This window comes from Trichoderma camerunense (assembly GCF_050948025.1).
Source record: "Trichoderma camerunense strain CBS 138272 chromosome Unknown V8C40scaffold_28, whole genome shotgun sequence".
NCBI classification, from domain to species: Eukaryota; Fungi; Ascomycota; class Sordariomycetes; order Hypocreales; family Hypocreaceae; genus Trichoderma; species Trichoderma camerunense.
The window spans coordinates 191,535-215,407 of NW_028145342.1; the positions used below are offsets into that span (position 1 = coordinate 191,535).

Here is a 23,873-nt window from a genome sequence, read left to right on the forward strand (position 1 = left end):
AGGCGAATCCGGAAACTCAGACACAGCGGCCTTATATAATAGAGATGTTAAAGGCCAAATGTGCTGGATATGGTCATTCCTATCATACCTTTCTTTATGAGCATTCTTGAGCAAGTCTTATCTAGAAATGAAGTTCGTGTCGCTGTTACATCTCCTGTCTTTTATCGGCTCAGGTTATGCCTGTGGCGGTCATCATGATGAAAAGGAATGGAGTAGTGAAGAATTAGCAGAGTTGGAGGCGAAATGGGGGCACGAGGTATGTACTGAGTTAAAATCAATGTTAATAACTCTTAATCACTCACACATATATATAGTGGTCGTTCAATGGCATCGGGTCATTTGCTCACCTGGATTATGTCAAATGTCTCACCAACCCTCAAGAGAAATATGACATTGCCATCATCGGAGCGCCGTTTGACAACGCCGTTTCTTTCAGACCGGGTAAGGGTTTTCGTATTGTTCAGACGATGAATTTTACTCATTCTTTCTCAGGCGCCCGATTTGGCCCCAGAGCCATCAGACAAGCGTCTTCGCGCCAGACTTCATTACGCGCATTCAACCCTCGCGCCAACATCAACCCGTACCAAAATTGGGCAAGGATTGTTGACTGTGGAGATATTCCTATAACTCCCTTTGATAACAATATTGCAACAGAGCAAATGACTCAGGCATTTAAGAATCTTGGCAGAGCTCGGCCTATAAGCTCCTTGAGTCAAGGTAAACCGAAGCTCATTACTCTTGGTGGTGATCACAGTTTGGCGCTTCCCGCTTTGAGGTCTTTGAATGAGATTTATGGTAGGCCTGTTCGTGTGCTTCACTTTGACGGTATGTGTATCTCCCGTGAACTTTAAGACAAACGAGCAAAAGGCTAAATCACGACAGCTCATCTGGACACTTGGGATCCTGCTGCGTACCCATCCGCCTGGGGCTCAACACACTTCACCCATGGCTCAATGTTCTGGATGGCTAACCAAGAAGGTCTGCTATCTAATTCATCAACCGGCCAGTCTGTCCATGCTGGTTTACGCACCCGTCTCAGCGGTACGGATTGGGCAGATCACGAATCCGATACCGCTCAGAACTGGGTTCGCTTTGCGGCTGATGAGATTGACGATATTGGCACCAAAGGTATCATTGATGGTATTATGTCGGTGTTAGGAACTGAAGACCCTGTATATCTGTCTGTCGACATCGACGTATTGGATGTTGCTTTCGCACCGGGTACTGGAACTCCGGAGCCTGGTGGTTGGACTACCCGGGAGCTTATCAGGATTTTGAGAGGCATCGAGGGCTTGAATATTGTTGGTGCTGATATAGTCGAGGTCAGTCCAGCGTACCAGGGAAGAGGTGAGGAGACTGCATTAGCAGCAGCACAAGTCGTCTATGAGATTCTAAGCTCTATTGTCAAGAAAGGGTTGGAGAATGGGCTCAAAGGAAAGGAAGCGAATGGAAAGGATGAGCTGTAACAGAACGCAAAATTAGAATGTACTATACTATTACAAACAGGCTTTTCTAATATATTATTGCCACAAAAGAAACGTTGCCATGCCAAATATAAGTATGAAACAAAGTAAACTGTAAGCTGATCTCTATAGACTATAGGATATAAATGCAAATGAATCCACATGTTTACTCCACATGTAAAGAGCGCCAGAGACATGCTACACAACTAGATCATGTATCGGATACTGGTATTTGCTGGCATCCAGAAAGTAGCGACTCTTTTCTCCATGAAATTGTCCATAAAGTCTCCGAACAAACATATTGAGAATTGAGTCATATAAACTCCGAATCGTACGGTCCTTCTCCCACCAATGGTGGCGGACAAACACACCGCGGCATTTGTTGTTGCCGATGTATGGCGCCCCATTTCCTTGATCGCAGGGAATGGTGCGTAATTCTTCTGGTCCGTTGTAATCATAGCGTAGGTAATATCCAAATGCCGCTTGCTCATGCGCCCATTTTTTTAACCAACGATCACAGCCGGGGTAGCGATCGCCAGTCGGACAGCTTTCCCAGGCATCGAACATCTCTTGTGTACGGTTACTCTGTTGCGCAATAATGAACCCGGTATTCCAAAGCAGTCGGCCCTTGTCATCCTTGTTGTAGCTCTCGTCAGGATCTTCAGCCATGGCGACAAGCGTCCGTGGCGTTATGTTCCAAAAACTCATCAACCATTCAAGTGGGAGATGAGGGTGAACGAACTCAGCATCCGCGTCGAGGAAAACTACAATATCATGGGATTTAAGAGCTTCTTTTATCATAGGGACTTTCACCCAGGTGCCGTGACGATCGTTGTAATTAGGGGCTCGCACGAGTCGGTAGTCGTATCCATGGATCATTGCTGCGGAGGAATCTCTTTGTTAATATGGATTGGAGAATAAAAGAGAAGGGAATTGGGTATACCATACAATAGAGATAATGACTCATAAATCCTGCAGTCCGACCTGTAATCTTAGACAGATCCGGCTTCTCCCCATTCAATATCTCGCCAGTGTTTGTATTCGGCCGACTATCGACGTCAAGGATAATGAGTTTCTTGCCAAAAGTCTCTGTCCATCGATATGAATCGCTCGGAATTTTGTAATGCTCGCCATTGTCGGCAATGAATGATTTGGAAGCAATGTTGTGCAAGTATGGGCTCCATAGGTGTTTCGCTAGGTACGACATATCTGTCCAATTTGCAGGCGTTCCGTCTCCGAAGCACATTCTAATTTAGCATCGTAAATCAGCTGCATGCTCATTTGGCATCACCATCCCATCTCTGATGTTAAAAACCAAAAACTGATGACTCACGGTGATGGCAAAGTCACGTCAGCTGTGTAGAGCGTGGCTGTATACACGATAATGCCGTACACAAGTAAGAAACTTCCTACCGCCAGCGGTATTTTGAGCTTTCGCCATCTGTGGTGCCACTGTTCTCGCTCTGGAAACTTGAAAAAGGTGATCCCTCGAGTGACATGTCCTTCTATTACAGCTGCTGTCCATCCGGCACGCATGTCAAGAAAAGTTTGCTGCCTGAATTCTTTTTTTCCTTCTCGAGACGTACTGGCTGCTGGTTTGCAAATTTCTTACAGTATAATCTTTCGACAATTTCTACGAGAGACTATATATACATAAGCCAAAGTGGCTTTCCTTTCTAGAAACAGCTGCAAAGCAGATACGAGATACAATTTTACCATTTGAGTAGGTGGAGCAATTAACTGCAGTGAGGAATGTCGGTAAGAAGCAGCTACTTGCAACCCTGCAACAGCCCTTTTTCTAACTTGCTCTTTCACAACCAACACATACGAGTAAGGTGTGATAACTTCAACATGAAAGATATGGACCAAAAATATCCACCAATAAGTCTGCGCCTCTTTTGCACACGTAACTAAGAACGTAATGCCCGTGGCCTTTGCTCTCTCCCACTAGGGATACATTGATGTTAGCGCTTGGTTGAGTGAAATAGTAGTAGGCTGATAAACTCGTAACTGCTAAGCCGTAGTTGTAAATGTCGCTCAAAAAGCGAGCTGGGACCTTTTTAGATATGCAGTGGAGTATCAAAATTCTCGTATTCACCTGGTATGCAATGCAGTTATGGATTGGAGGGTGACGACTTTTGTAGTAGGGCTGGGATCCCTGCAGGCGCTAGAATTGTGACAAGCGGTGGTGTTATGCTTAACAAAGCTTGGTAGACAAATTACATTAGAGCACTTTGCCACAGTCGACAGCTATTATCAGATCAATAAGAAGCCGACAAAGTAGTGATAAAAGAGTAATGCATTAACCAAATGCTATTTGATGGTCAACCTTTTAGGTTGAGTCCAACTTTATGGTAGGTGAGAGAATATGTACCAATTCCAGATATTCGTGAGCAGCCGCACCTAATGCGGCTATCCCGTTGCCGTCTATCGTATCAATCTTAGTGCCATCCTCGCGGCGTACCCACCAGCATTTCGTAAGTAGCAGGTTATTATATCTTTTGAATCGTCCCTTGTCGTGAACGGTAATACGAGCACTGTTATAGGACTAATGGGTAGCAGTGATATCAACTAGAGATATCATTGGCCATATCAAAGACCTATAAAGTGGCATCACATGTTAGTCGGACCCTGTTTGTAGAGTCACTATAGCTAGTGCCATCAACTCTGCTTCCAAGAGACGCTTGCCTGACAGTTATACGACCCACGTAGGAGTTTTTCACAATGTAGTGATGGGTCAACAACGAGAGGTTGTTACACCAAAACCCCTTTCTGGAAGTAGCTATAAGTTCTACTTTCGTAATTCGGCACCGGCCGGACAGCGAGAATTCCCGTAACCGAGAGACCCGCCTATCTCTGCTGTGTCAGCTTTCCATCGATACGAAAATCACTACGCCGCTGGCTAGCTAATCCGTGGGCTAACCCGTTGTGGGTCTTGTTTCCCGGTCTCCAAATTTGCACCTTATTTACTCTTGGCGTACAGCAGCCTGATGGCTCCCACGTGGCCTCTCTTTGTCTGGTCGCTTCTCGTTGGTCGTCTTACGGTGCTTTGTATCCATACAAGCTTATGATATAGAAGTGCTCTCCTAAGCATGGGTCACCGCCTTGACAGATACACCCTTAGAATACACTGTAATCAAGGATCAATGTAGTCTCTGTCTCGCATCCCAGGAGGTGCTGCAATTGCTCGTTATTTGCTATCTATATTCGTATTGTAACATCAAGGCATTCTCAATGCTTGATAGTATGAATCAACACCGCCAGTGCTTCCGGCGATTGCCAAATTTGATCATTTTACAATCGTGGTTTGAGTCAGTCATAGGCTTAGCTTCACCAATGGGAGCTACACGGAAAAGCGACTAAAGGAGGCTGATGTCGTAGTTGAGGGTACTGCTCCCGGGTTTGACAGGGGGATATATCCGTGCCGACGTGTTCAACCCTCTCCTGCCAGAGCCGCTTGAACATTTCGCATTTCGGCTAAAGAAGCACGGGAAAAACTTTCATAGAAGCTTATTTTTAGACTGGCTGATATATCATTCCACATGTTTCTTTGCCTATTCACTGTTTGTAATCCTTGGCAGTGTATGGACACCACTCGCTCAATCCCAGAATAGTTCTATATAAAGCCTGAGACCATCTGAGCAAACTTCTGATGGTAGTTACAACACCTCCTTTCTTTTCATCACATTTGGCGTGTTGCCAAAATTGTACAGCTATCATAGTATTTCCATACTCTGTGCGTCTTCTCTCCTTATTTGGTGGTTGGCCATTCTTCGCTTAGCCATCTTGATTAGTAGCCATTCTTCAGTTCTCAATCACTGGTTAATAATGCTATGCTTTTTTTCTTTGCATTTTGGAGACGACGTACACGCTGTTGTGAGCTTTGCTGTTAAGTGTTGACAGCTGTGACCTCAATATTCGACTTTGTGCTATCGAGAACACGTTGCTAGTTTAGTCTATCTTAAGACATTATTTCATAACAAACTGCACAATTTCCTGCCTCTAGATAACAGAGCTGAAACAGGCTTGAAAAATAAGAGTGGCCTATCATCGTTATTGGACGCAGGAAGACGAAGATACGGGGCCGCCGTAGTCGTGCTATAATTAAAATTTGCTGGATTATTTATGCAGCGGGAAAAAAAACATCTAAGAATGGTAGATTGATGTGATATTTTCTATTATTACTTAGTACATGCTATCAAAAGATAAGTTAGATGTTATAGCACTACGTGATAGACTGCCAACATCTGCAGAAATTATTATACATTAACTACTTTGCTAAACCATGAGAGAATGGAAACCAAGATGGTGCGGTGTGGGGCAGGTATATCATGGTTTAATGAGGGTTAAAAGGGATGAGATTAATTGTCCAGCTGCTAAATAAAGCGACATATAGCGCTGGCGAGAAAAGAGAGTAAAGAGGAGACAGAGGGTAGGACCAACGTGTAATGCAATAATAACAGCAATAAGAGTTCAGTTATGCAATTTGTATCAAGAATGAACAATATCAGCAAATTCACAAATGGCAATCCTGTCCGCGTCTGCTACGCCATTGGCAAATCCCGAACAAATGCCAGCGGAAGTTTTGAGGAGGCCTAGAGGTGGAGCAAAATTAGCTTTCAACATTAAGAGAGAAAAAAAAAGTAACCCTTCCATAGCGTCCACAGGTAGTATTTCTCATATCTTTCAATCTTGGATAGGGATCTAAATCTCTGGGATACAACCGGGGATACACATTATAAAAGATGTTTTAATGCTTTGAGCATGCTGCTCGCCTGATTGATCGCTAAAAAGGCTAAAAGAGATAGGGGAGTAACTGATTTTGGAAGATGAAAGCTTATTGTCTATTCTCCAGTTTCTTGAATGGGAACGTGCAACGAGGAAAGCCGAATTCGACGACGTCACTATCCGCAGGTGGAAATATGCCTGAGCCGCCAGCATCATTACATGCCGCCTGAGCCGATATATTAGCACATTATTGTGGATAGGTTGAAAAGGGCAAGAAGGAATCTGATGATAGATTCGGGACTCACTGCATTCTGGGAAATGTCTTGGATGTTGAGACCAAACTTTTGTAGCTCACCAAAGACCAGCGCCTGCGGAAGATCTTTGCCGGCGCCAACTTCGAGACACAGACTCCTCTAATATTATCACTAGATTAGACCACACGGTTTTTTGTTTTCGAAAAACACATACAGGATAAAAGAAAAAGCTTACACCATTGACGTTACCCAAGAATCTGATCTCACTGCAGCCATTAGTAGCACAGTTGCCACCGCCTGCAGTGCCTTTCGATCGATCGCAAAACACCTGCCGTAATCGTCAGTGTCGATTATAGTTCATAATTACAATTACATCTAAACCTAGGCTTAATTTAACTTACGGGCTCACTGATGATGATTTCAACATCTTGGCCCATCCACAAGCCGGCAAGAAGACGTGCATTCTGGTAGTAGCAGATCAGTAAACTGAGGAGGCTTAGGATTGCGTATGAAGCCTTTGGTGGGCACCAGAGTGTTTGAGACTTACTATTTGCTTGAAGATGTCAGCGGCCGCGGTAGAAATCATCTCTTCATCTCTCAGGAGAGGCTCGAGAAAGACACCCTGTTGGAAAAAAGCCACCGTCTCTGCGGGGGTGACGCGGTCTAATCTTGAGTCATCAACACCCCGGTCGTTCCAGCTAAAAAGCACCGCCTTCAGAGAGTTCTGAAGATCTCGCAAACCATTGACTACGGGGCTGGCGTCCGTGAAAATATCGAGTTTCGCATCAATTGCTGGCTGGATTGCGGAATCAATGGCTGCTTATATCCAAGTGTTAACTTGTCTCCTCTAGCTTATCTCTGTTTATAATCCGATGGAAGGTAAACTATTCTTGCTTGCCTCAATTCCTTCTTTTATTGCTGTCCCAATGGACTTTAGAAACGTCTCCGGGATACCGCCAATGCGGTCTACACCAAGGAGGAAGCCATCGAGGAAAGCGCTGAAACTGAAGCCCGTCGTGTTGGGGAATGACATATCCCTAAGGAGAGCCCTGATACTCGCTTGGTTGCTATTGTCTGAGTTAGCAAGCTACCATAGAGTGTGTTAACCGAGCTAATTAGCAGGAAGAGAGACCGCCAAGGGGCCACTGACCCGGCGTCGAGTTGAGCAATGACGCGATCATAAGCATTGATCTGCGCCGATAATGACCGGTGGATATTCTCAATCGATATCGCAGCCAACAAGAATGGAACGCTCTTATAGTCGGCACAAGTCTTCCTGACGGTACAGAAAGTATCGGTGCGCCGGCAATCCACTGCTTGGTCCGGTACGACCGAAGTGCGCTCCTGGAGGAAAGCGTGTGTCCACCCACCGTCTATGAACGCTTGGGGCCAAGTTAGTTAGTACACTGACGGTACTAGCCAAACTACAACACTTCAATCATAGGTAAGTATTGGGGATTAAAGAGCTACTCACTAGCGCCGCTGCCGACGGGAAAGGCAGTCAGTTCCTGTATCATAGCCAGGTCTACACCTTGATCGGCCCAAATAATATTTCCAGACTTGACGCCTCCTGCTGGTAGAATTGATGAGCACACGCCGTTCTGTGAAGTATCAACGGTGAAGGCGGGACCAAAACCATCGCGTTCGACGAGGCATGTCTCGTTGCTAATATCTGTGATGAGCGATTGGCAAATGACACACCCAACTAAGAGTGGCACGGCGGCCACTAAGGAACGAGCCATGGTTCTACAGAAAAGTGGTGGAAGAGACTAAACGCCAGGGGCAAGGGATATAAAAATGATGATAGAGTGTCGGCTGTAGGAAAATAAGAAATGACTGGATAAAGAGACTGGATTGGTGAGTCTCTCTTGTTGCCAACTGACAACTTCATATATAACGAGGGCATTTGAGGGTCTTTCTCAACTTCAAAGCTCCGTTTTCACCTCTTCGCATAGCGGACCGTAAAATCAGTATAACACGCTCACGTTAGTCATGGAGGACTCAAATAGCCACCACAAAGCTAAATTCAAGCACGGAGGGGTTATAATAAACAGGGCTTATTGATGCAAGCTAAAAAAGCTAGTAAGGAGGTCCTTGCATTTGGGAAGGGGTCCATTATAACTGCAGGGTCCAAAACTCTATCAGTGAGCTTACATATTGATTAAGCATGACCATACGACATAGTGCATAGACCTAGCATTTTAGTGCATTGATATAAGCATAATTAAACTAATCTTAGTGCTGCCAGGTATTGGGGTTTGACTCTCAGGGTTTGTGTGGCAAGTTAATAGTACTACCCAGTAGTACTGAGCAGAGATGAAACAGGCTGCTGATCTAAGCTTGCTAAGTTGCTACCCCGACAATGTTTGCCAGTAAGCTGCATTTTCCTAAGGACAATCTTCACGCATGTTTGAGCCCAGCAGAAATTGCCCAAGTGGCTGTGTTCATATTGCGTATATAAAGACAATTGATCGTATAGTACGGGAGCAAAGACATCCGGCTAGTAGGGCAAGTTGCTAGTCTGCTGCCAATACCCCGATTTTCTAAAAACACAGCAGCCGCCAGGGTCCTTCCTGTCAAAGTACTCTATAAAAAGTGGGAAATCTCTTTAGGAAAAGAGTCACTAGGAGCACTAAAGAATTTCAGATCGCCTCCAAGTCTCCCTAATTCCCCGGTGACGTCGTTTTCTCCGGGGCTATCCCTCTTCCACTATCTCAAGATAGAAGCCCGTTAGAACGGGAACCGACAACCGCATCTTCTCCGTTACCGGGCGTGTATACGATTGGCGCCGACAACCGCCAGGGACAGCAGGAGGCCGGCGTGTGTGGGGCAAGTTTCGAGCACAGCTAGCACGGAACCCCGAGTCGCCGGCCTGTTTCTCTCCCTGTCCTTGTGTGCTCTAAAGAAAGATGACCCCGGACGTTAGTAATAGTAGTAAGTCGCAAGTGCGCCCCAAAGCACCCATCAAGTCATGCTGTATGAGTTTATATGTCAAGATTATCTACACAGATGCTATGTAGACAATATAATCTCGAGGCATTCCCATTAGCCAACGTCATTTCATCTCAATTAAACATTCGGCTCAGACCCCGCGTCTCCATCTTATTTTTCTCTATCCCTTCTGTATACCCTTCTTTTCTTTTGCCGTATTTATTCCTCGTTCTCTGGTTTCTTTATCCTTTTCCTTAGCCTCGCTATACCTTTTGCAGAAGACTTGCCACTTGCAATGGAGCATTTACGAGATGAAAAAGCGTCCGACAGATCTCCTATGCTATTACCCGCCGTTTACACGGCATATGGTCCTTCAGCATCTACTCCACTTGCACCGCCGCTCCTAAGGAATGTTGGTGAGAAAAGAGAGGCAAAGAGAGGACGAAAGGCACGAGGTCTGTGCCTTGAACGTATTGTCGGACGCACGAGGCTTGTCATCCGCGTGTTCTCCTTGATTTTTACTGCCTCTATCATGCTTGTACTTGGATATGCCGTCGCCAGTACCTAAAAACGCAGCATATGAGCGTGACAGATGATCGCAGTGGGTTTAAGATGAGAGTATGGCCATCTGGCTTGAAATCGCAGCCGACGCTGGTGTTGCTCGGAGTATCGGCAACGGCGACTTTTCTAAATCTAGTTCTCTGCACTGCCAGTTTCTCATCTACTGTGAGTGTTCTTTACCTACCGCATACCATTTTCTCACCCCCACCCCCCCACTGGCTACTCCCATAACTCCTCCTCTGCTTTCTCCCACCTGACATTCGAACCGATATGCCAGAGCTATAATCGCATTTTAGACAAAGGAGATTCTAACACTTTATAAGTGCGCCACGTTATAAAAGTCGGCAACATTGCCATCGTCATTGTTTCTACTATTGCTATTATCCTCTAGCTGACGGCTGGTATTTTGTACAAGGTGGATGACCTCAATGAGCTAGAGCACTACGACATGCTCTCTTACGTCTGCGCACGCACCAATGACGATACTCTTACACGCACTGTAGGCAACTTTTCTGCTATGTGTATACAGATGCGTTATGCTTGGTGGGCAGTGATTGTCGTTGGTGTCCTGGAGCTGACGGCACTCGGAACCGTTATCTGGGCTATTTGCACTCCTAAGAAAAGGGGTGTGTACGCTGAGATTTAGTGCTACAATTTGGCTCGAGATCCATACGTGAAAAAGTTAGCCAGACCAGTAATGGATAGTATGGAAGAGGATATTAAGGACTCACTACTGACACCAAAGGGCTGGTCGGAAACCAACCGCTCAGACGTCGAAAGGGGGACGCAGGTAGGGGAAGTCTGCAATGAAAGATATTCCACTTTCTTACTATCCTACTTATCTTTGAGAATCTTCTCAACAAGAAGGATCACACAAGCCACAAGAAGAGATACAAATGAATACGAAAGCAGCGTATTTGCTGCCTATTTTACCAGATACCTAAGCACAAGTGCCAACTCTTATTGTTTTGACAACGGTCGTTCAGGGTAGACATTCTCATAGAAACCCCAGATGTTCCGGCCCATAGAACCTGATCCAAGTTCGGTCGACTCGACTCATTCCAATCCAATCAGACGCACTCGAATTAACTTCATCCGAATTCTTGCAGACCAACAAGGTCTATAAGTACCTTTCAGGTCACTCGCTTAGACAGCTGAGATAGCTGGTTGATAACACTGACAATAATAGCAGAATTCAGATACCAGTTTGTCAGCTACGTGATACCTATCCGCTATCCACCGACCTAACCGTGTTACCAATATAAATCTGAGTATAAAAATTTATCCCCTGAGAAAACTAACCTATAATAATCTAGAGAAATCCTCTCCTTCACAGATGCCTGACCATGCCGTTGTGTCAAGGGAGCTTGGTTTATATGGGGGGTTCGCATCCTTATAAACTGCGAGTAAATTGGCAAATAAGGGGTTTTCAGTTCAGGGTACGTACAAAAAACCGATTCCGGCGTTTTGAGAAATTCATTCCGATTCCGGCGCTTCAACTAGCTCCCCCTTAGACTTTCTTACGGTATGGAGTACACTAGCCTATGGAACTTTTCCCCTGAGTCGTTGATGTTAAAACGCAAAACGCTGATAGTCATAAATGTTTCGATTTATTCCAAAAATTGTGTATTGATAGAGATAAGTTTCATGTTATATAAAAGAAGTTGCTGAAAGAGGATACTACGAGAGAGGAGATAGTATATACCTACACACATAAACTAATGAGGGTTGAATTAAGACAAAAATGCAACTGCTATTAGTAATCCCCATCCAAAGATAGAAAGCGTCTCTATCTCTTCAGGTACCCGTAGTCATCTCACCAAACAAATTGTGGCCAACGTTGATGGCTCCCGAGGAGTATTACCGATCAGGTCCCTAGTCCGGTTCCGCTTGAGTCCATGGAAATCTGCACCCGGCCGTCCCGGTGTACTTGGTACCCACAAATGCCGACCTTGTAAATACCGAGGAGCGTATAAGTGGGCAGCCGAGGAACGCAGAGATAGGGATTGGTAAAAACACAATACGAGAAGAACTGGATACATTAGGATTTCGGCTCACAATGTATCCGATGTTGTGGATTGGTCAGTAATATCTGGTTGAGAGGAAGGATACGCCCCAGCCCTTGGGCATATAACTATACGTGCATAATTTCTCTCCTGTTATCAGTTTGATTCATGTGATTGATTCAAATACTTGTAATTTGCAAGTGTTCTACTTGAGTTCATGACGAGTACAGTAGATGTGCATCAACTCCATAACTGTACGAAGAAAGCGGATGCCGAAAGACCGCGATTTTACTAATAATCTCCAACGTCGATAGGGGGCTTAGAAGATGGTCTGGAGCTTTTATTGCGTCATCAGATAACAATTGAATCCCCCCTGACTATGAATGACTGGCAATGGATGGATACATTTGCATGTGTATGAGAGATTAAATAAAAAGTAAAAATAACAACTCCCTATCCACCCCTATCTGAGGCTATCTCACTCCACTCGTGATACTTGACTCAAAGAAAGATCCAAATAAAAGCGTACCTCATAGTATATACCGGATATTCCGGCCCCGTCGAGGATTAAGATATAACATGCTTGATTCCCCTACCCAATTAGGTCCTTTTAATTGATCATAAGAGTCGTTTGTTTACATCTTTTAAGTCAGTGAAGATACAAACGCCATGGAATATAACGATTTCACCGACGACTCTGATCCTGGTTTACCAGAAGGAAAAGAACATGAAGCCGCGCCTATTCGTCTTCGCGAAATGCGAGAAGCCTCCAGTGCAGAGACTCTCGCTTTTCGCCATGCAGGAATCACATCTCCCCCGAGCAAGGGCACCGAATGGAGCATGACACCCCAACTGATTCAACAACAAGAACGTGAAGCCGCAGCAGGCTTCAAGAAACGCGAGCTCGGTGTCACCTGGGAGAACCTCACCGTGGAAGTCCCCGCTGCTTCGGCATCCGTCAAGGAGAATCAGTTCTCTCAATACAACATACCTCAACTCATCAGAGACAGGCGCCAGAAGCCACCAATGAAATGTATTTTGAAGGACAGTCATGGCTGTGTGAAGCCAGGAGAAATGCTACTAGTCCTAGGCCGCCCTGGATCCGGATGTACCACCCTCCTCAAAATGCTTTCCAACCGTCGCGAAGGATACCATACAATTAAGGGTGATGTGCGATTTGGAAACATGACTGAACAAGAAGCTGCTCAGTATCGAGCCCAGATTGTGATGAATACAGAAGAGGAGCTCTTCTATCCACGGTTGACAGTCGGACAGACAATGGATTTCGCCACTAAGCTTAAAGTCCCTTCTCATCTCCCAGACGGCACTGAGTCAGAAAAGGGTTATGTGGCCGATACAAAACAATTTCTTTTGGAGTCCATGGGAATTGCGCATACATTTGAGACGAAAGTCGGAAATGAGTTTGTTCGCGGTGTGTCCGGTGGCGAGCGGAAACGTGTATCAATTATCGAATGCCTCGCTACCCGAGGATCAATATTTTGCTGGGATAACAGTACGCGTGGTCTTGATGCAAGCACGGCCTTGGAGTGGGCCAAGGCTCTTCGAGCCATGACCAATATCCAGGGCCTTTCTACTATCGTCACCCTATACCAGGCAGGAAACGGCATCTATAATCTTTTTGATAAAGTTTTAGTCCTGGACGAGGGGAAACAGATATTCTATGGCCCTTCTGCCGCAGCAAAACCGTTTATGGAAGACCTTGGGTTTGTGTATACCGAAGGCGCTAACATTGGTACTTATTTTCCCATCCCCATCGATATTCATAGTAAGGACAATGCTGACAACATCAAGGTGATTTCCTGACTGGCGTAACGGTTCCCACTGAGCGAAAAATCCGACCTAGCTTTGAAAACAAGTTTCCAAGAAACGCCGATGCCATTTTGGCGGAGTACAACCAATCTTCAATCCATGGCTCTATGGTGTCAGAATACAACTACCCAAACACCGATGTTGCCCGCGACCGAACTCAATCATTCAAGGAATCCGTCGCCTTTGAGAAAAATAAGCATTTGCCGAAAAATACTGTCCTTACGACCAGCTTTATGGCCCAACTCAAGGCGTGTACTATCCGCCAATATCAGATTCTATGGGGTGAGAAGTCGACATTTTTGATCAAACAGGTCCTGTCACTCGCCATGTCTTTGATCGCTGGTGCCTGCTTCTATAACTCCCCCGCTACCTCTGCCGGTCTTTTTACCAAGGGCGGCGCCGTCTTCTTCTCCCTCTTATATAATTGCATTGTTGCCATGTCTGAAGTCACAGAGTCATTCAAGGGACGACCTGTTTTAGTAAAACAGAAGTCCTTCGGATTCTATCATCCTGCAGCTTTCTGCTTGGCGCAGATTACTGCGGATTTCCCCGTTTTATTGCTACAGTGCACCATTTTCACTGTTGTAATATACTGGATGGCCGGACTCAAAGCCACCGCTGCAGCATTCTTTACCTTCTGGGCCATCCTGTTCATAACTACACTGGTGAGTGAAAACTACTGCGAGTGGCTTTAAGTAACTTTAACTAATGAATTAAAGTGTGTCACGACCTTATTTAGATGTATTGGCGCCGCATTCAGTACCTTTGAGGCCGCTTCTAAGATCTCGGGTACAGCCATCAAGGGAATCGTCATGTACGCCGGATATATGATCCCGAAGCCTAAGATGAAAAACTGGTTCCTGGAGCTGTACTATGTCAACCCATTTGCCTATGCATTCCAAGCGGCCCTATCGAACGAATTCCACGACCAGCATATTCCCTGTGTGGGAGACAATCTCGTTCCGAGTGGACCAGGGTACGAAAATGTTGATTCCGCCAACAGAGCCTGCACTGGGGTCGGCGGTGCTTTGCCAGGTGCGGACTTTGTGACAGGTGACCAGTACCTTTTGTCACTGCATTACAAACATTCTCAGCTCTGGAGGAACTACGGTGTTGTATGGGGCTGGTGGGGGTTTTTCGCTGTCATCACCATCGTTTGCACGTGCTTTTGGAAAGCTGGCGGCGGCGGCGGCGCTTCGCTGCTGATTCCTCGCGAAAAGCTCAAGAAACATCATGCTTCTTTTGACGAGGAATCACAGAATCAAATCACAGAGCGAGCTAAAGACGCTGCCTCTGAGAATGTAATGGAGCAGGCAGATGACAATCTGGTCCGCAACACATCCATCTTTACCTGGAAGAACCTCACTTATACCGTCAAAACACCATCAGGCGATCGTGTGCTCTTGGATAACATCCACGGATGGGTTAAACCAGGTATGCTTGGAGCACTGATGGGTTCCTCTGGCGCAGGTAAGACTACCTTGCTCGATGTCCTCGCTCAGCGGAAAACAGATGGCACTATCAAAGGTAGTATTTTGGTTGACGGCCGCCCTTTGCCCGTGTCCTTTCAACGAATGGCTGGTTACTGTGAGCAACTGGATGTCCATGAGCCTTTTGCCACAGTCCGCGAGGCTCTTGAATTTTCCGCCCTATTACGCCAGCCCCGAACTGTTCCGAGAGAGGAAAAGCTGAGATATGTCGAAACTATCATTAATCTTCTGGAATTACACGATTTAGCCGATACGCTCATTGGCACCGTTGGCAATGGACTGAGTGTGGAGCAGAGAAAGCGTGTTACGATTGGTGTTGAACTTGTGTCTAAGCCAAGCATCTTAATTTTCCTTGACGAACCCACATCTGGCCTAGACGGACAGTCAGCATATAATACTGTTCGTTTCTTACGCAAACTGGCCGATGTTGGCCAAGCTGTGCTGGTAACAATTCATCAGCCGTCGGCTCAATTATTTGCCCAGTTTGATACTCTTCTGCTTCTGGCACGCGGAGGCAAAACAGTCTACTTTGGGGACATTGGTGACAATGCAAAGACTATTAAGAACTATTTTGGACAATACGGTGCTGTATGCCCTACCGAGGCCAATCCTGCCGAGTTCATGATTGACGTGGTCACTGGAGGCATTGAAAGTGTCAAAGATACAGACTGGCATCAGACTTGGCTCGAATCTTCCGAATATGGGCAAATGATGACTGAACTTGACAACATGATCTCTGAAGCTGCCTCCAGCCCACCTGGGACTGTTGATGATGGCTACGAATTCTCAATGCCATTATGGGAACAAATCAAGATTGTAACACAGAGAATGAATATTGCCCTATTCCGAAACACCAATTACGTCAATAACAAATTTTCATTGCACGTCATTTCTGCACTGTTGAACGGATTCTCATTCTGGAGGGTTGGCCACAGCGTTTCCGACCTAGAACTTAAGATGTTTACAACTTTCAACTTCGTCTTCGTTGCTCCTGGCGTGATCAATCAGCTTCAACCGCTTTTCATCCAAAGACGCGATATTTATGACGCACGCGAGAAAAAGTCAAAGATGTACTCCTGGGTTTCTTTCGTTGTTGGTCTAATTGTGTCCGAGTTTCCCTATCTCTGCGTGTGTGCGGTTCTCTATTTCGCTTGCTGGTATTATACCGCACGTCTGAATGATAATTCGAACCGCTCAGGTGCAGTCTTCTTTATTATGCTGATATACGAATTCATCTACACGGGAATTGGTCAATTCGTCGCCGCCTACGCACCCAACCCAACGTTTGCGGCTCTAGTCAATCCCCTCATTATCAGTATACTTACCCTGTTTTGCGGAATCTTTGTGCCTTATAGACAGTTGAACGTCTTCTGGAAGTACTGGCTTTACTGGCTGAACCCTTTTAACTACGTTGTCTCGGGCATGTTGACTTTCGGCATCTGGGGTTCCAAGGTTTCCTGCAATGAAGAGGAATTTGCCATCTTTGACCCGGCCAATGGGACATGTGCGGAATACCTCCGGGACTACATTGCCGGAGACGGTTGGCGGATCAACCTGACAAACCCGGATGCTACCTCGGGCTGCCGAGTTTGCGAGTTTAAGAATGGCAGCGACTTTTTGACGACGCTTAACATTAACCACTATTTCTACGGCTGGAGGGATATTGGAATCTCGGTGATTTTCGCTATTTCCGGATATGCTCTGGTATTTGGAATGATGAAGCTTCGAACTAAGGCATCCAAGAAAGCTGAGTAGCTGAGTCAATAATGCAGTGTTGTGTGGGAGGTAATTTACATACGAAGTGTTACGCAATTAATGAGGTCAAATTAGAACGTTACCACTTTAGTTTTGGGCATAGAATCATATAGACTGGCAGTAAGATAGTATCTCAATGAACCCTTCATCTTTTACTTCATCATGTAAGCTGCATCTAATGTGAATGCAGAGAGGCTTGCGTTCTTCCCCAGGGTAGCTAACCAAGGCTATCGCTGAAAGAACTATTTTTGGGAAGGTCCTAAAGAGAAACGAGTTTGCGAGTATTCCTACACTCTGTCAGGGAATGGCACGGACCATATAGATAGGCATTGTAGGCTACACTAGCGGTTGGTGGAGTCCTTCGGTATAGATTGTGGCAATGGTTTCACATGTTTGATGCATACATATAAGCCAATATGAGGCTAAGTCTTCAGCTGTATCTCACACGAGTTCTCGGACAAGCTAGATACATAAAGTTATCTACATTGTAGCAGAGTAGCGTTAATAAGCTGGTTACATCACCCTCCTGCGAGATACAAGGGCCGAAAGCCATGACTAGAATCCCAAAGATTCCAATAAACCCGGAACATCGCCACTAGAAGGGCAAGGTGGATGTCCATATCGGGAAGCTAACCCACCCCAGTCCTTAAAGCGAGCCAATTACAGAACACCATTTCTTATCACTCATCTGCGTACACTGGAATGGACGGAAAAGACGGCATATCGATTTTTTACGTCTGGAAACTGACTGTTGATAAGATGATGTAAAGGAGATAAGAAAAAAAATTGAAATAACCCTTTAAAGATATGTTGCGCACGATTTTATTTCTCTTTGACCCCTTGTCCACACGTCGGCGTTGCTGTCGTGTGATGTGAAACCATATTGGTATTGGTTGCTTTGTCCTTCCTTTAAGCCGCCCGAGCCATCAATTTCATCACCATGTCGATTGAGAAGCGCGACCTCGAATCGGGGCCTCCGACTCCCGAAGGCAATATTCAATCCGACGTCGAAGCGGGTCAAACCATCGTTCTCTCGGCAGATCGCGTACACAAATTGCAAGCACGCTGGGCCGTCTTGCGGTACTTGAACGCTTTCGAATCATGGCTCGATCGTAAACTAGGCGTCGAGACACAGGGCGTGGATCGGATTCCAGAGGAGGAGAAGCGTCCACCGTCGGTATGGAACATCTTCCTCATGTGGTGGTCGCTCAACATTCATGTTGGTGTTCTGCCCTTGGGGTTGCTGGGACCGGAGTTTGGTCTCTCCCTGAAACAGTCAATCGCGGCCTCGATTATTGGCATTATACTTGGTGCATTGATGACGGCAACTACGGGCACATTGGGACCAAAGGTAAGAAAACATCGATCTAGTTCATGTACTCCGAAAATGGCTCTAATAAAGGCAGCTCGGCATGAGACAAATCGCCACATCACGATACTCTTTTGGCTTCTGGGGCGCCAAACTGTGTAGCGTTCTCAACATCGTCGTGGGTGGTGGCTTTGCAGTCGTCAATTACGTCGTTGTTGGCCAGATACTCAGCGCTGTCTCGGGCTATACCATGAGTATCACTGTTGGTATCGTCATTATTGCCATCATATCTTATGTAGTGTCCATCTTTGGCTTCAGACTGATCCATACTTTCGAAAAATACTCGTGGATCTACACGTTTATCCTCATCTGCGTTCTCATCGGACAGGCGGCGCCTCATGTGAAAACCGATTTCCCGGGCGAAGACGGCAACTCAGGCCTAGTATACTCAGGAACATTTCTAACCATTGTTGCGATCAACTTTTGTGAGTTATTAAACCCCATCCCCTCATTACGCATATCCTAACTCCGCATTGCTAGCGAACGCATCGGGTTGGTGTTCGATCGCCGCAGATTATTATTGCAACTTCCCCGCTAGTACTCCGGCTTGGAAGACTTTCTTCCTCACCTTCTGGGGCATCGTTATTCCCACCACTTTTTCCGTCACTATCGGTTGCTGCCTTGGAAACGCTGCTGTTACGGTCGCCTACCCCCCATACGCCGATGCCTACACCAACCATGGCTTGGGAGGCCTCATTAGTGAAATCTACCACCCACAGGCTTGGTCCCGTTTCTGCCTCGTGCTGCTCACCTTTTCAGTCCTCGGCAACAATATTGCCATCAACTATTCGTCTGGCCTAAGTATGCAGCTTCTAGGCCATTACTTCCACGCCGTGCCTCGCTTCATCTGGTCTCTGGCTTTTGCCATTGTAGTGGCGGTGTTAGCCATTGCGGGACAGCAGAATCTGTCCAATGTCGTCAACAATTTCGTATCTCTGCTGGGGTACTGGACTGTTAGCTTCACTATGGTACTACTACTTGAGGATCGCGTCTTTCGCCGCAAAGATGGCTATGATCTTGAGGCTTGGGACCAACCGCATCTGCTCCCTTGGGGAGTTGCGGCTGTAACAGCTTTACTCGCAGGGTATCTGGCAGGAGGTGTACCTGGCATGAGCCAGACGTGGTACGTGGGACCCATTGCAGCCAAGTTTGGTGGTGATGGAGGTGATGTGGGTATATATATGAGCGCAGTTATTACCGTCCTTGTATACACCATAGGCAGGTTTTTTGAGAAGAAATATACCGGTCGGTAATTTCTACATATTTATTTATAAGTTCAATAAACTGGTATATACTTTATAATTTTTTTAATCAAGTCAAGACATTACAAATTCTTCTCATTGTGTCGTTCAAAAGTAGCGGTAAGATAATAGTCGAGTTTTGGCTTGGAGTAGAGACGTAATACAGGTAGAGCTATGTAAGTTTATTGTCGATTTTGGAGATAGTTGCAGTATCTAGATATAACCTCATGAAGTCTGCAGAAATAAATTATCGCCAGATAGCGTGTTCAACTAATCCCAATCTTTACTCAGCCACTGTATCTGATTGGGGTCGAGTTCCATGAAAGAATATGTGTATATATCGTCGAAACCCATCTCTAGCATCTTAAGAGGAAGATTTTTCGCCGTAGTGTTGTTCAAGCTGGTAAAATTTGCCGTTGATATGGGCATATTGTCAAGAGATTTCGGATTCTCTGTTTGGTGTATGTTAGTGTTGTTTTTAAGATATGACACTATGCCCGGTGTTGTTACAAGCCCAACTTGGTCGTTTAGTATCGCTTGTCGAGCATCCCAGGACTGAAGTATCATTTTAGATACCATTTGGTAGAAAGGGCTTTTTGCATTTTCTTGAAAGAGAAGGCGAGCTGTAAAATTCTCGTCGATTTTCGACCAAGCCTCCGCCGCAATGCTGCTTGTAGGGCGCCGTTTCAGGTCTTGCAAGAGCTGTATATATGCAGTAAATGGGAAATGATACATTTGAATCAGCCAGAGAAAGTCTTTCACGATAGACGACGTCATGATTCTACTATCACAAGCAATCATGTCCACCGCCATTAAGCCTAGAGCGTCACGCTGGGTGTCTCCAACTGGACCATTCAGGGTTGACAGCCGCTCTATAATGCGATATCTGGCAATATAGCCTCGTGCAGTCCATATGGTCATGAACTGCAGCGGGATCTCTGGATTGCAGAGCTGCAGATATTTTCTCTCCAGCTCTTTTTCGAGGGTGTCAACCTCACCACCCTTGACATCAGACTTGGTGCTAGGATTCTTCGTTGCAGCGTTCATGGCCGGGTTGGTAAAGTTAAGATAGAAAGTGGAGTGTCTGATGAAATCTGCGATTACACCACGCACGACGACGAAAATGGAGTCGCTGATCGCAGTTTGAGTTCTGGGTCCATCTCTCAGTCCGGTTCGGAGCTCAGAGTCATTGACATTGAGAGGTATGCGGCAATCCCACGTGGGAGTCAGCGAAGTCTTCTTAGTGTCAATCAATTCGCAAATGCGGGTGTCGAATAGAACTAAAGACCACCAGAGGCGTCGACGCATCTCGGCCTCAACAATGTCGTACTTGGCCAAGTCCGGTTCATTATCAAGCCCCAGGCGCTGTGCCGTGCGTAGTGCAATTCCAAGCATGGAAGAAACAGAACGAGGATCCATTTTTGGTCTTATTGAGAGCTGAAACTGGTCAGAATTTGAACATTGACGGGTGGCAAGATCCTACCAGATGGAGAAACAAAGCGGTTAAACAATTGCGATCATCTGTCCTTAGGAAGCGAGCGTTGAGAAGGGCTTCTTGGGAGCCACGATGATACTGCTGGAGAAGAATGCTCCTTGTCGTGCCAAATAGTTTAATACAGTCTTCATTTGTCAAACTTACCACGGCCATGCTGTAAATGCCAAACATGAGCGCTTCAAAGTTTGGTTCAATGTTCGGTATGTTGTCTGCCGCTTCTATGATGCGGCTCTGGAGACTGGGAGCATGTACGACTTGCAAGAGAGGATTGACGTTTTCAATAAAAAGATGACAAAGCCTGAAGATTTGTACGGCATTTGGATGCAGCGAGGAGAGATCAGCTGGCTCTTGCCGTGCGCCAAACAGAAGTTGATCATTTTCGTGGTATATCAAATCCCATGTGTTTTTAATAGGGTTATCACGCACATCATCGTATGATGTATCGCTGTCATTATCTCGGTACTATTCCCATAAGTAGCCACATGGGATTGATTGGTTGAAGGGCCAACGTACGCTGCGGTTCACGGCATGCCAATAGTTTCTGCCGATGGTGCACACCAGATAGTTGTTAGCATATTTGCGATATGGCCAATTTGAGCAAAGCATACTTTGCTTCGTAAATTATTTCCGAATGTGCTCTTGCTCCAGGGTTCGCATTGTTCAGACGCTCATTCTCCTGATACAAGTCATCTGCATCGTCTATAACTGGGAAATCATCACCAGGAATTCTATATTTGCGCAGGTGATCGAATTTGATATTATTCGCCCGAAGCAGGCTCTCGTAGACGCGAAGCTGATCTACCAACTCTGGCGGCGGGATTTTGCGGCGTCTTCGGCGCGGGGCCAACATGGCCGGCTCACAGTCCGCTTGAGTTCTGATGCAATTATTGCAAGGGAACTTTCGATTGCATTTGATCTTGCGCTGATGACAAAGTACACATGCGAGGATGCGCTGTGACTTCACGAGCTGCTGGGAGAATGGAGTGTCATTAAGTGGCGCACCTGGACCCGCGTCTGTGGACGGTGTCTCTCCATCCAGCTTCGGCTCCGCTTCCTCCATATCCTCAGCCTGTCGATCCATCGATAGCCTGTTAAAATGGAAAGAAATAAAACTTCAAATGTCCGATGTCATCCGAATTGACCTGCAATTTGCGCATAAGAGGCCGCAAACTTCACGACCGGACGATGTGAAGAGTCCGCAAGTCTGAGAAGATTTCCGTGCGCTAACTGCAGTAACAGTCATGTGATTTCCGGACATTCTATAACGTCCGAAACTATATCGGTCCCGACGTTTCGTTAAAGCAGCCGAGAGCGTGTAGGTTATCGTCAATAATAGACAATATTCTCAATAGTATAAAGTATCATGGAGGGTTTCGAGTCTGAACACATGGAGGCATTCCAACATCAAGGAGACTCGGAAATCATTCTATTTTCTATATTTGCGCCGCAGAGAAACAACTCTTAGCTTATAAAATGGCCTCTCGTCCTCTTGCATCTTGTTGCTTTAAGGGTGTCAAGCATGAGTAAGTACATCACATTGTCTATCACAACAGCTATAGCAACAGATGCAACTGAAGTATTGTCTTTTCAATTGTTTTTTCAAAAGCAAGATGAACAGAAATTGAGTCAAATACACAACTCAGCCCACCTGCAGCTTATGTAGTCTCTGCAAGCCCTTCTGTTCTATCTTAAGAGTTATACTATTCTGCTCTAGTTCAGTGTCTTATCAACAGCAGAGGGCTCGCCACTCACTTCCTTTATCAGGACTCCAAAGGTTGCCATGCTAACTATTTGGTCTTCTTAGAGGCGAGACTACTGGAAAGTCTTTCAAAATTGGCAACTACGATGCGTATCTCGCAACTCCTAAAGACACCAATAACCATCAAGGCGCCGGTATTTTATATCTTAGTGATGTATTCGGCATCTGGACCAATTCTCAGCTGTTGGCTGATCAATATGCGGAAAATGGCTACACAACTTTGATCATCGACATTCTCAACGGAGATGGATTGACGGAGATCCCTGGTCATAATTTTGACTGGATGAAATGGCTGATGGGTGGCTTCCGAAATGAATCCACTCCTCATACTAATGAATATGTGGATCCCGCTGTCGAAGAAGCCATAAAATACATGAGGAATGAGCTAAACATTACTGCAATTGGTGCAGTTGGATATTGTTTTGGAGCAAAGGTAAGATGAGAGTTTATTTTATGATACTTTGTTCCTGATCTCCAGATCGGCAGATGTCCTGCACATTATTTCAAGCATCTACTACCCCTAAAAATTCGTTCTGAAAAATTTCAAGAGCAGTACACTAACACGGTTATATAGTATGTTGCTCGTCACTCTGGCGCAGAAAAGATTAACGTTGGCTATATGGCTCACCCTTCCAACGTTGATGACGATGAGATCAAAGGCTTTCAAGGTCCTCTATCCATAGCGGCTGCTGAGTATGACGACCTTTTCCCACAAGAGCTGCGCTACAAGACGGAGAATCTTCTCAAGACGAAAAGCTTTCCATACCAAATCAATTTATTCTCCGGCGTCTCGCATGGCTTTGGTGTTCGTGGTGACTTGAGTAATCCGGTTTTCAAGTGGTCTAAGGAGCAAGCGTTTTTCCAGGCTATTGCTTGGTTTGATCAGTATCTTAATAAAGGTCCTCTCGTTTAAATAGATAATGAGTTCTATTTAGATAAAGATAGTCTATGTCATGAGGTTTATGTATTCTTAAATTAGTAGAAGCTGCAG

General features: G+C 45.7%; 8 protein-coding genes across 8 annotated transcripts; 5 read left to right on the top strand and 3 right to left on the bottom strand.

Moving 5' to 3' along the window:
* The first annotated feature begins 88 nt into the window (after window positions 1-88).
* On the top strand, window positions 89-1,538 carry V8C40DRAFT_258551 (agmatinase). Its single transcript, XM_083218747.1, has 4 exons — window positions 89-256; window positions 315-441; window positions 493-825; window positions 883-1,538. The coding sequence occupies exons 1-4, from the start codon at window positions 128-130 to the stop codon at window positions 1,464-1,466; spliced, it is 1,173 nt and encodes a 390-aa protein (XP_083067551.1). The 5' UTR covers window positions 89-127; the 3' UTR covers window positions 1,467-1,538.
* A 123-nt stretch (window positions 1,539-1,661) lies between these two features.
* On the bottom strand, window positions 1,662-2,670 carry V8C40DRAFT_271131 (uncharacterized protein; the record flags this gene model as incomplete). Its single annotated transcript, XM_083220246.1, has 2 exons — window positions 1,662-2,344; window positions 2,412-2,670. 2 exons carry the CDS (start codon window positions 2,668-2,670, stop codon window positions 1,662-1,664), a joined length of 942 nt encoding a protein of 313 aa, XP_083067552.1.
* A 3,630-nt stretch (window positions 2,671-6,300) lies between these two features.
* Window positions 6,301-8,187, bottom strand: V8C40DRAFT_271132 (uncharacterized protein; the record flags this gene model as incomplete). The annotated part of the gene is made up of 8 exons (XM_083220247.1): window positions 6,301-6,417; window positions 6,497-6,604; window positions 6,681-6,773; window positions 6,847-6,909; window positions 6,993-7,261; window positions 7,331-7,512; window positions 7,596-7,827; window positions 7,920-8,187. 8 exons carry the CDS (start codon window positions 8,185-8,187, stop codon window positions 6,301-6,303), a joined length of 1,332 nt encoding a protein of 443 aa, XP_083067553.1.
* A 1,809-nt stretch (window positions 8,188-9,996) lies between these two features.
* Window positions 9,997-10,328, top strand: V8C40DRAFT_271133 (uncharacterized protein; the record flags this gene model as incomplete). The annotated part of the gene is made up of 2 exons (XM_083220248.1): window positions 9,997-10,102; window positions 10,261-10,328. The coding sequence occupies 2 exons, from the start codon at window positions 9,997-9,999 to the stop codon at window positions 10,326-10,328; spliced, it is 174 nt and encodes a 57-aa protein (XP_083067554.1).
* A 2,284-nt stretch (window positions 10,329-12,612) lies between these two features.
* On the top strand, window positions 12,613-17,018 carry V8C40DRAFT_284069 (ABC-2 type transporter domain-containing protein; the record flags this gene model as incomplete). Its single annotated transcript, XM_083222087.1, has 3 exons — window positions 12,613-13,696; window positions 13,756-14,438; window positions 14,493-17,018. 3 exons carry the CDS (start codon window positions 12,613-12,615, stop codon window positions 17,016-17,018), a joined length of 4,293 nt encoding a protein of 1,430 aa, XP_083067555.1.
* Window positions 17,019-17,832: 814 nt separating this feature from the next.
* V8C40DRAFT_258552 (purine-cytosine permease family protein) lies at window positions 17,833-19,715 on the top strand. The gene is made up of 3 exons (XM_083218748.1): window positions 17,833-18,369; window positions 18,425-18,812; window positions 18,868-19,715. Exons 1-3 carry the CDS (start codon window positions 17,959-17,961, stop codon window positions 19,638-19,640), a joined length of 1,572 nt encoding a protein of 523 aa, XP_083067556.1. The 5' UTR covers window positions 17,833-17,958; the 3' UTR covers window positions 19,641-19,715.
* Window positions 19,651-22,304, bottom strand: V8C40DRAFT_258553 (uncharacterized protein). The gene is made up of 4 exons (XM_083218749.1): window positions 21,732-22,304; window positions 21,637-21,664; window positions 21,112-21,585; window positions 19,651-21,065 (listed from the first exon to the last, which is right to left on the bottom strand). Exons 1-4 carry the CDS (start codon window positions 22,202-22,204, stop codon window positions 19,899-19,901), a joined length of 2,142 nt encoding a protein of 713 aa, XP_083067557.1. The 5' UTR covers window positions 22,205-22,304; the 3' UTR covers window positions 19,651-19,898.
* A 57-nt stretch (window positions 22,305-22,361) lies between these two features.
* Window positions 22,362-23,835, top strand: V8C40DRAFT_132187 (alpha/beta-hydrolase). The gene is made up of 3 exons (XM_083211066.1): window positions 22,362-22,646; window positions 22,928-23,315; window positions 23,457-23,835. The coding sequence occupies exons 1-3, from the start codon at window positions 22,597-22,599 to the stop codon at window positions 23,793-23,795; spliced, it is 777 nt and encodes a 258-aa protein (XP_083067558.1). The 5' UTR covers window positions 22,362-22,596; the 3' UTR covers window positions 23,796-23,835.
* The last annotated feature ends 38 nt before the right edge of the window (window positions 23,836-23,873 follow it).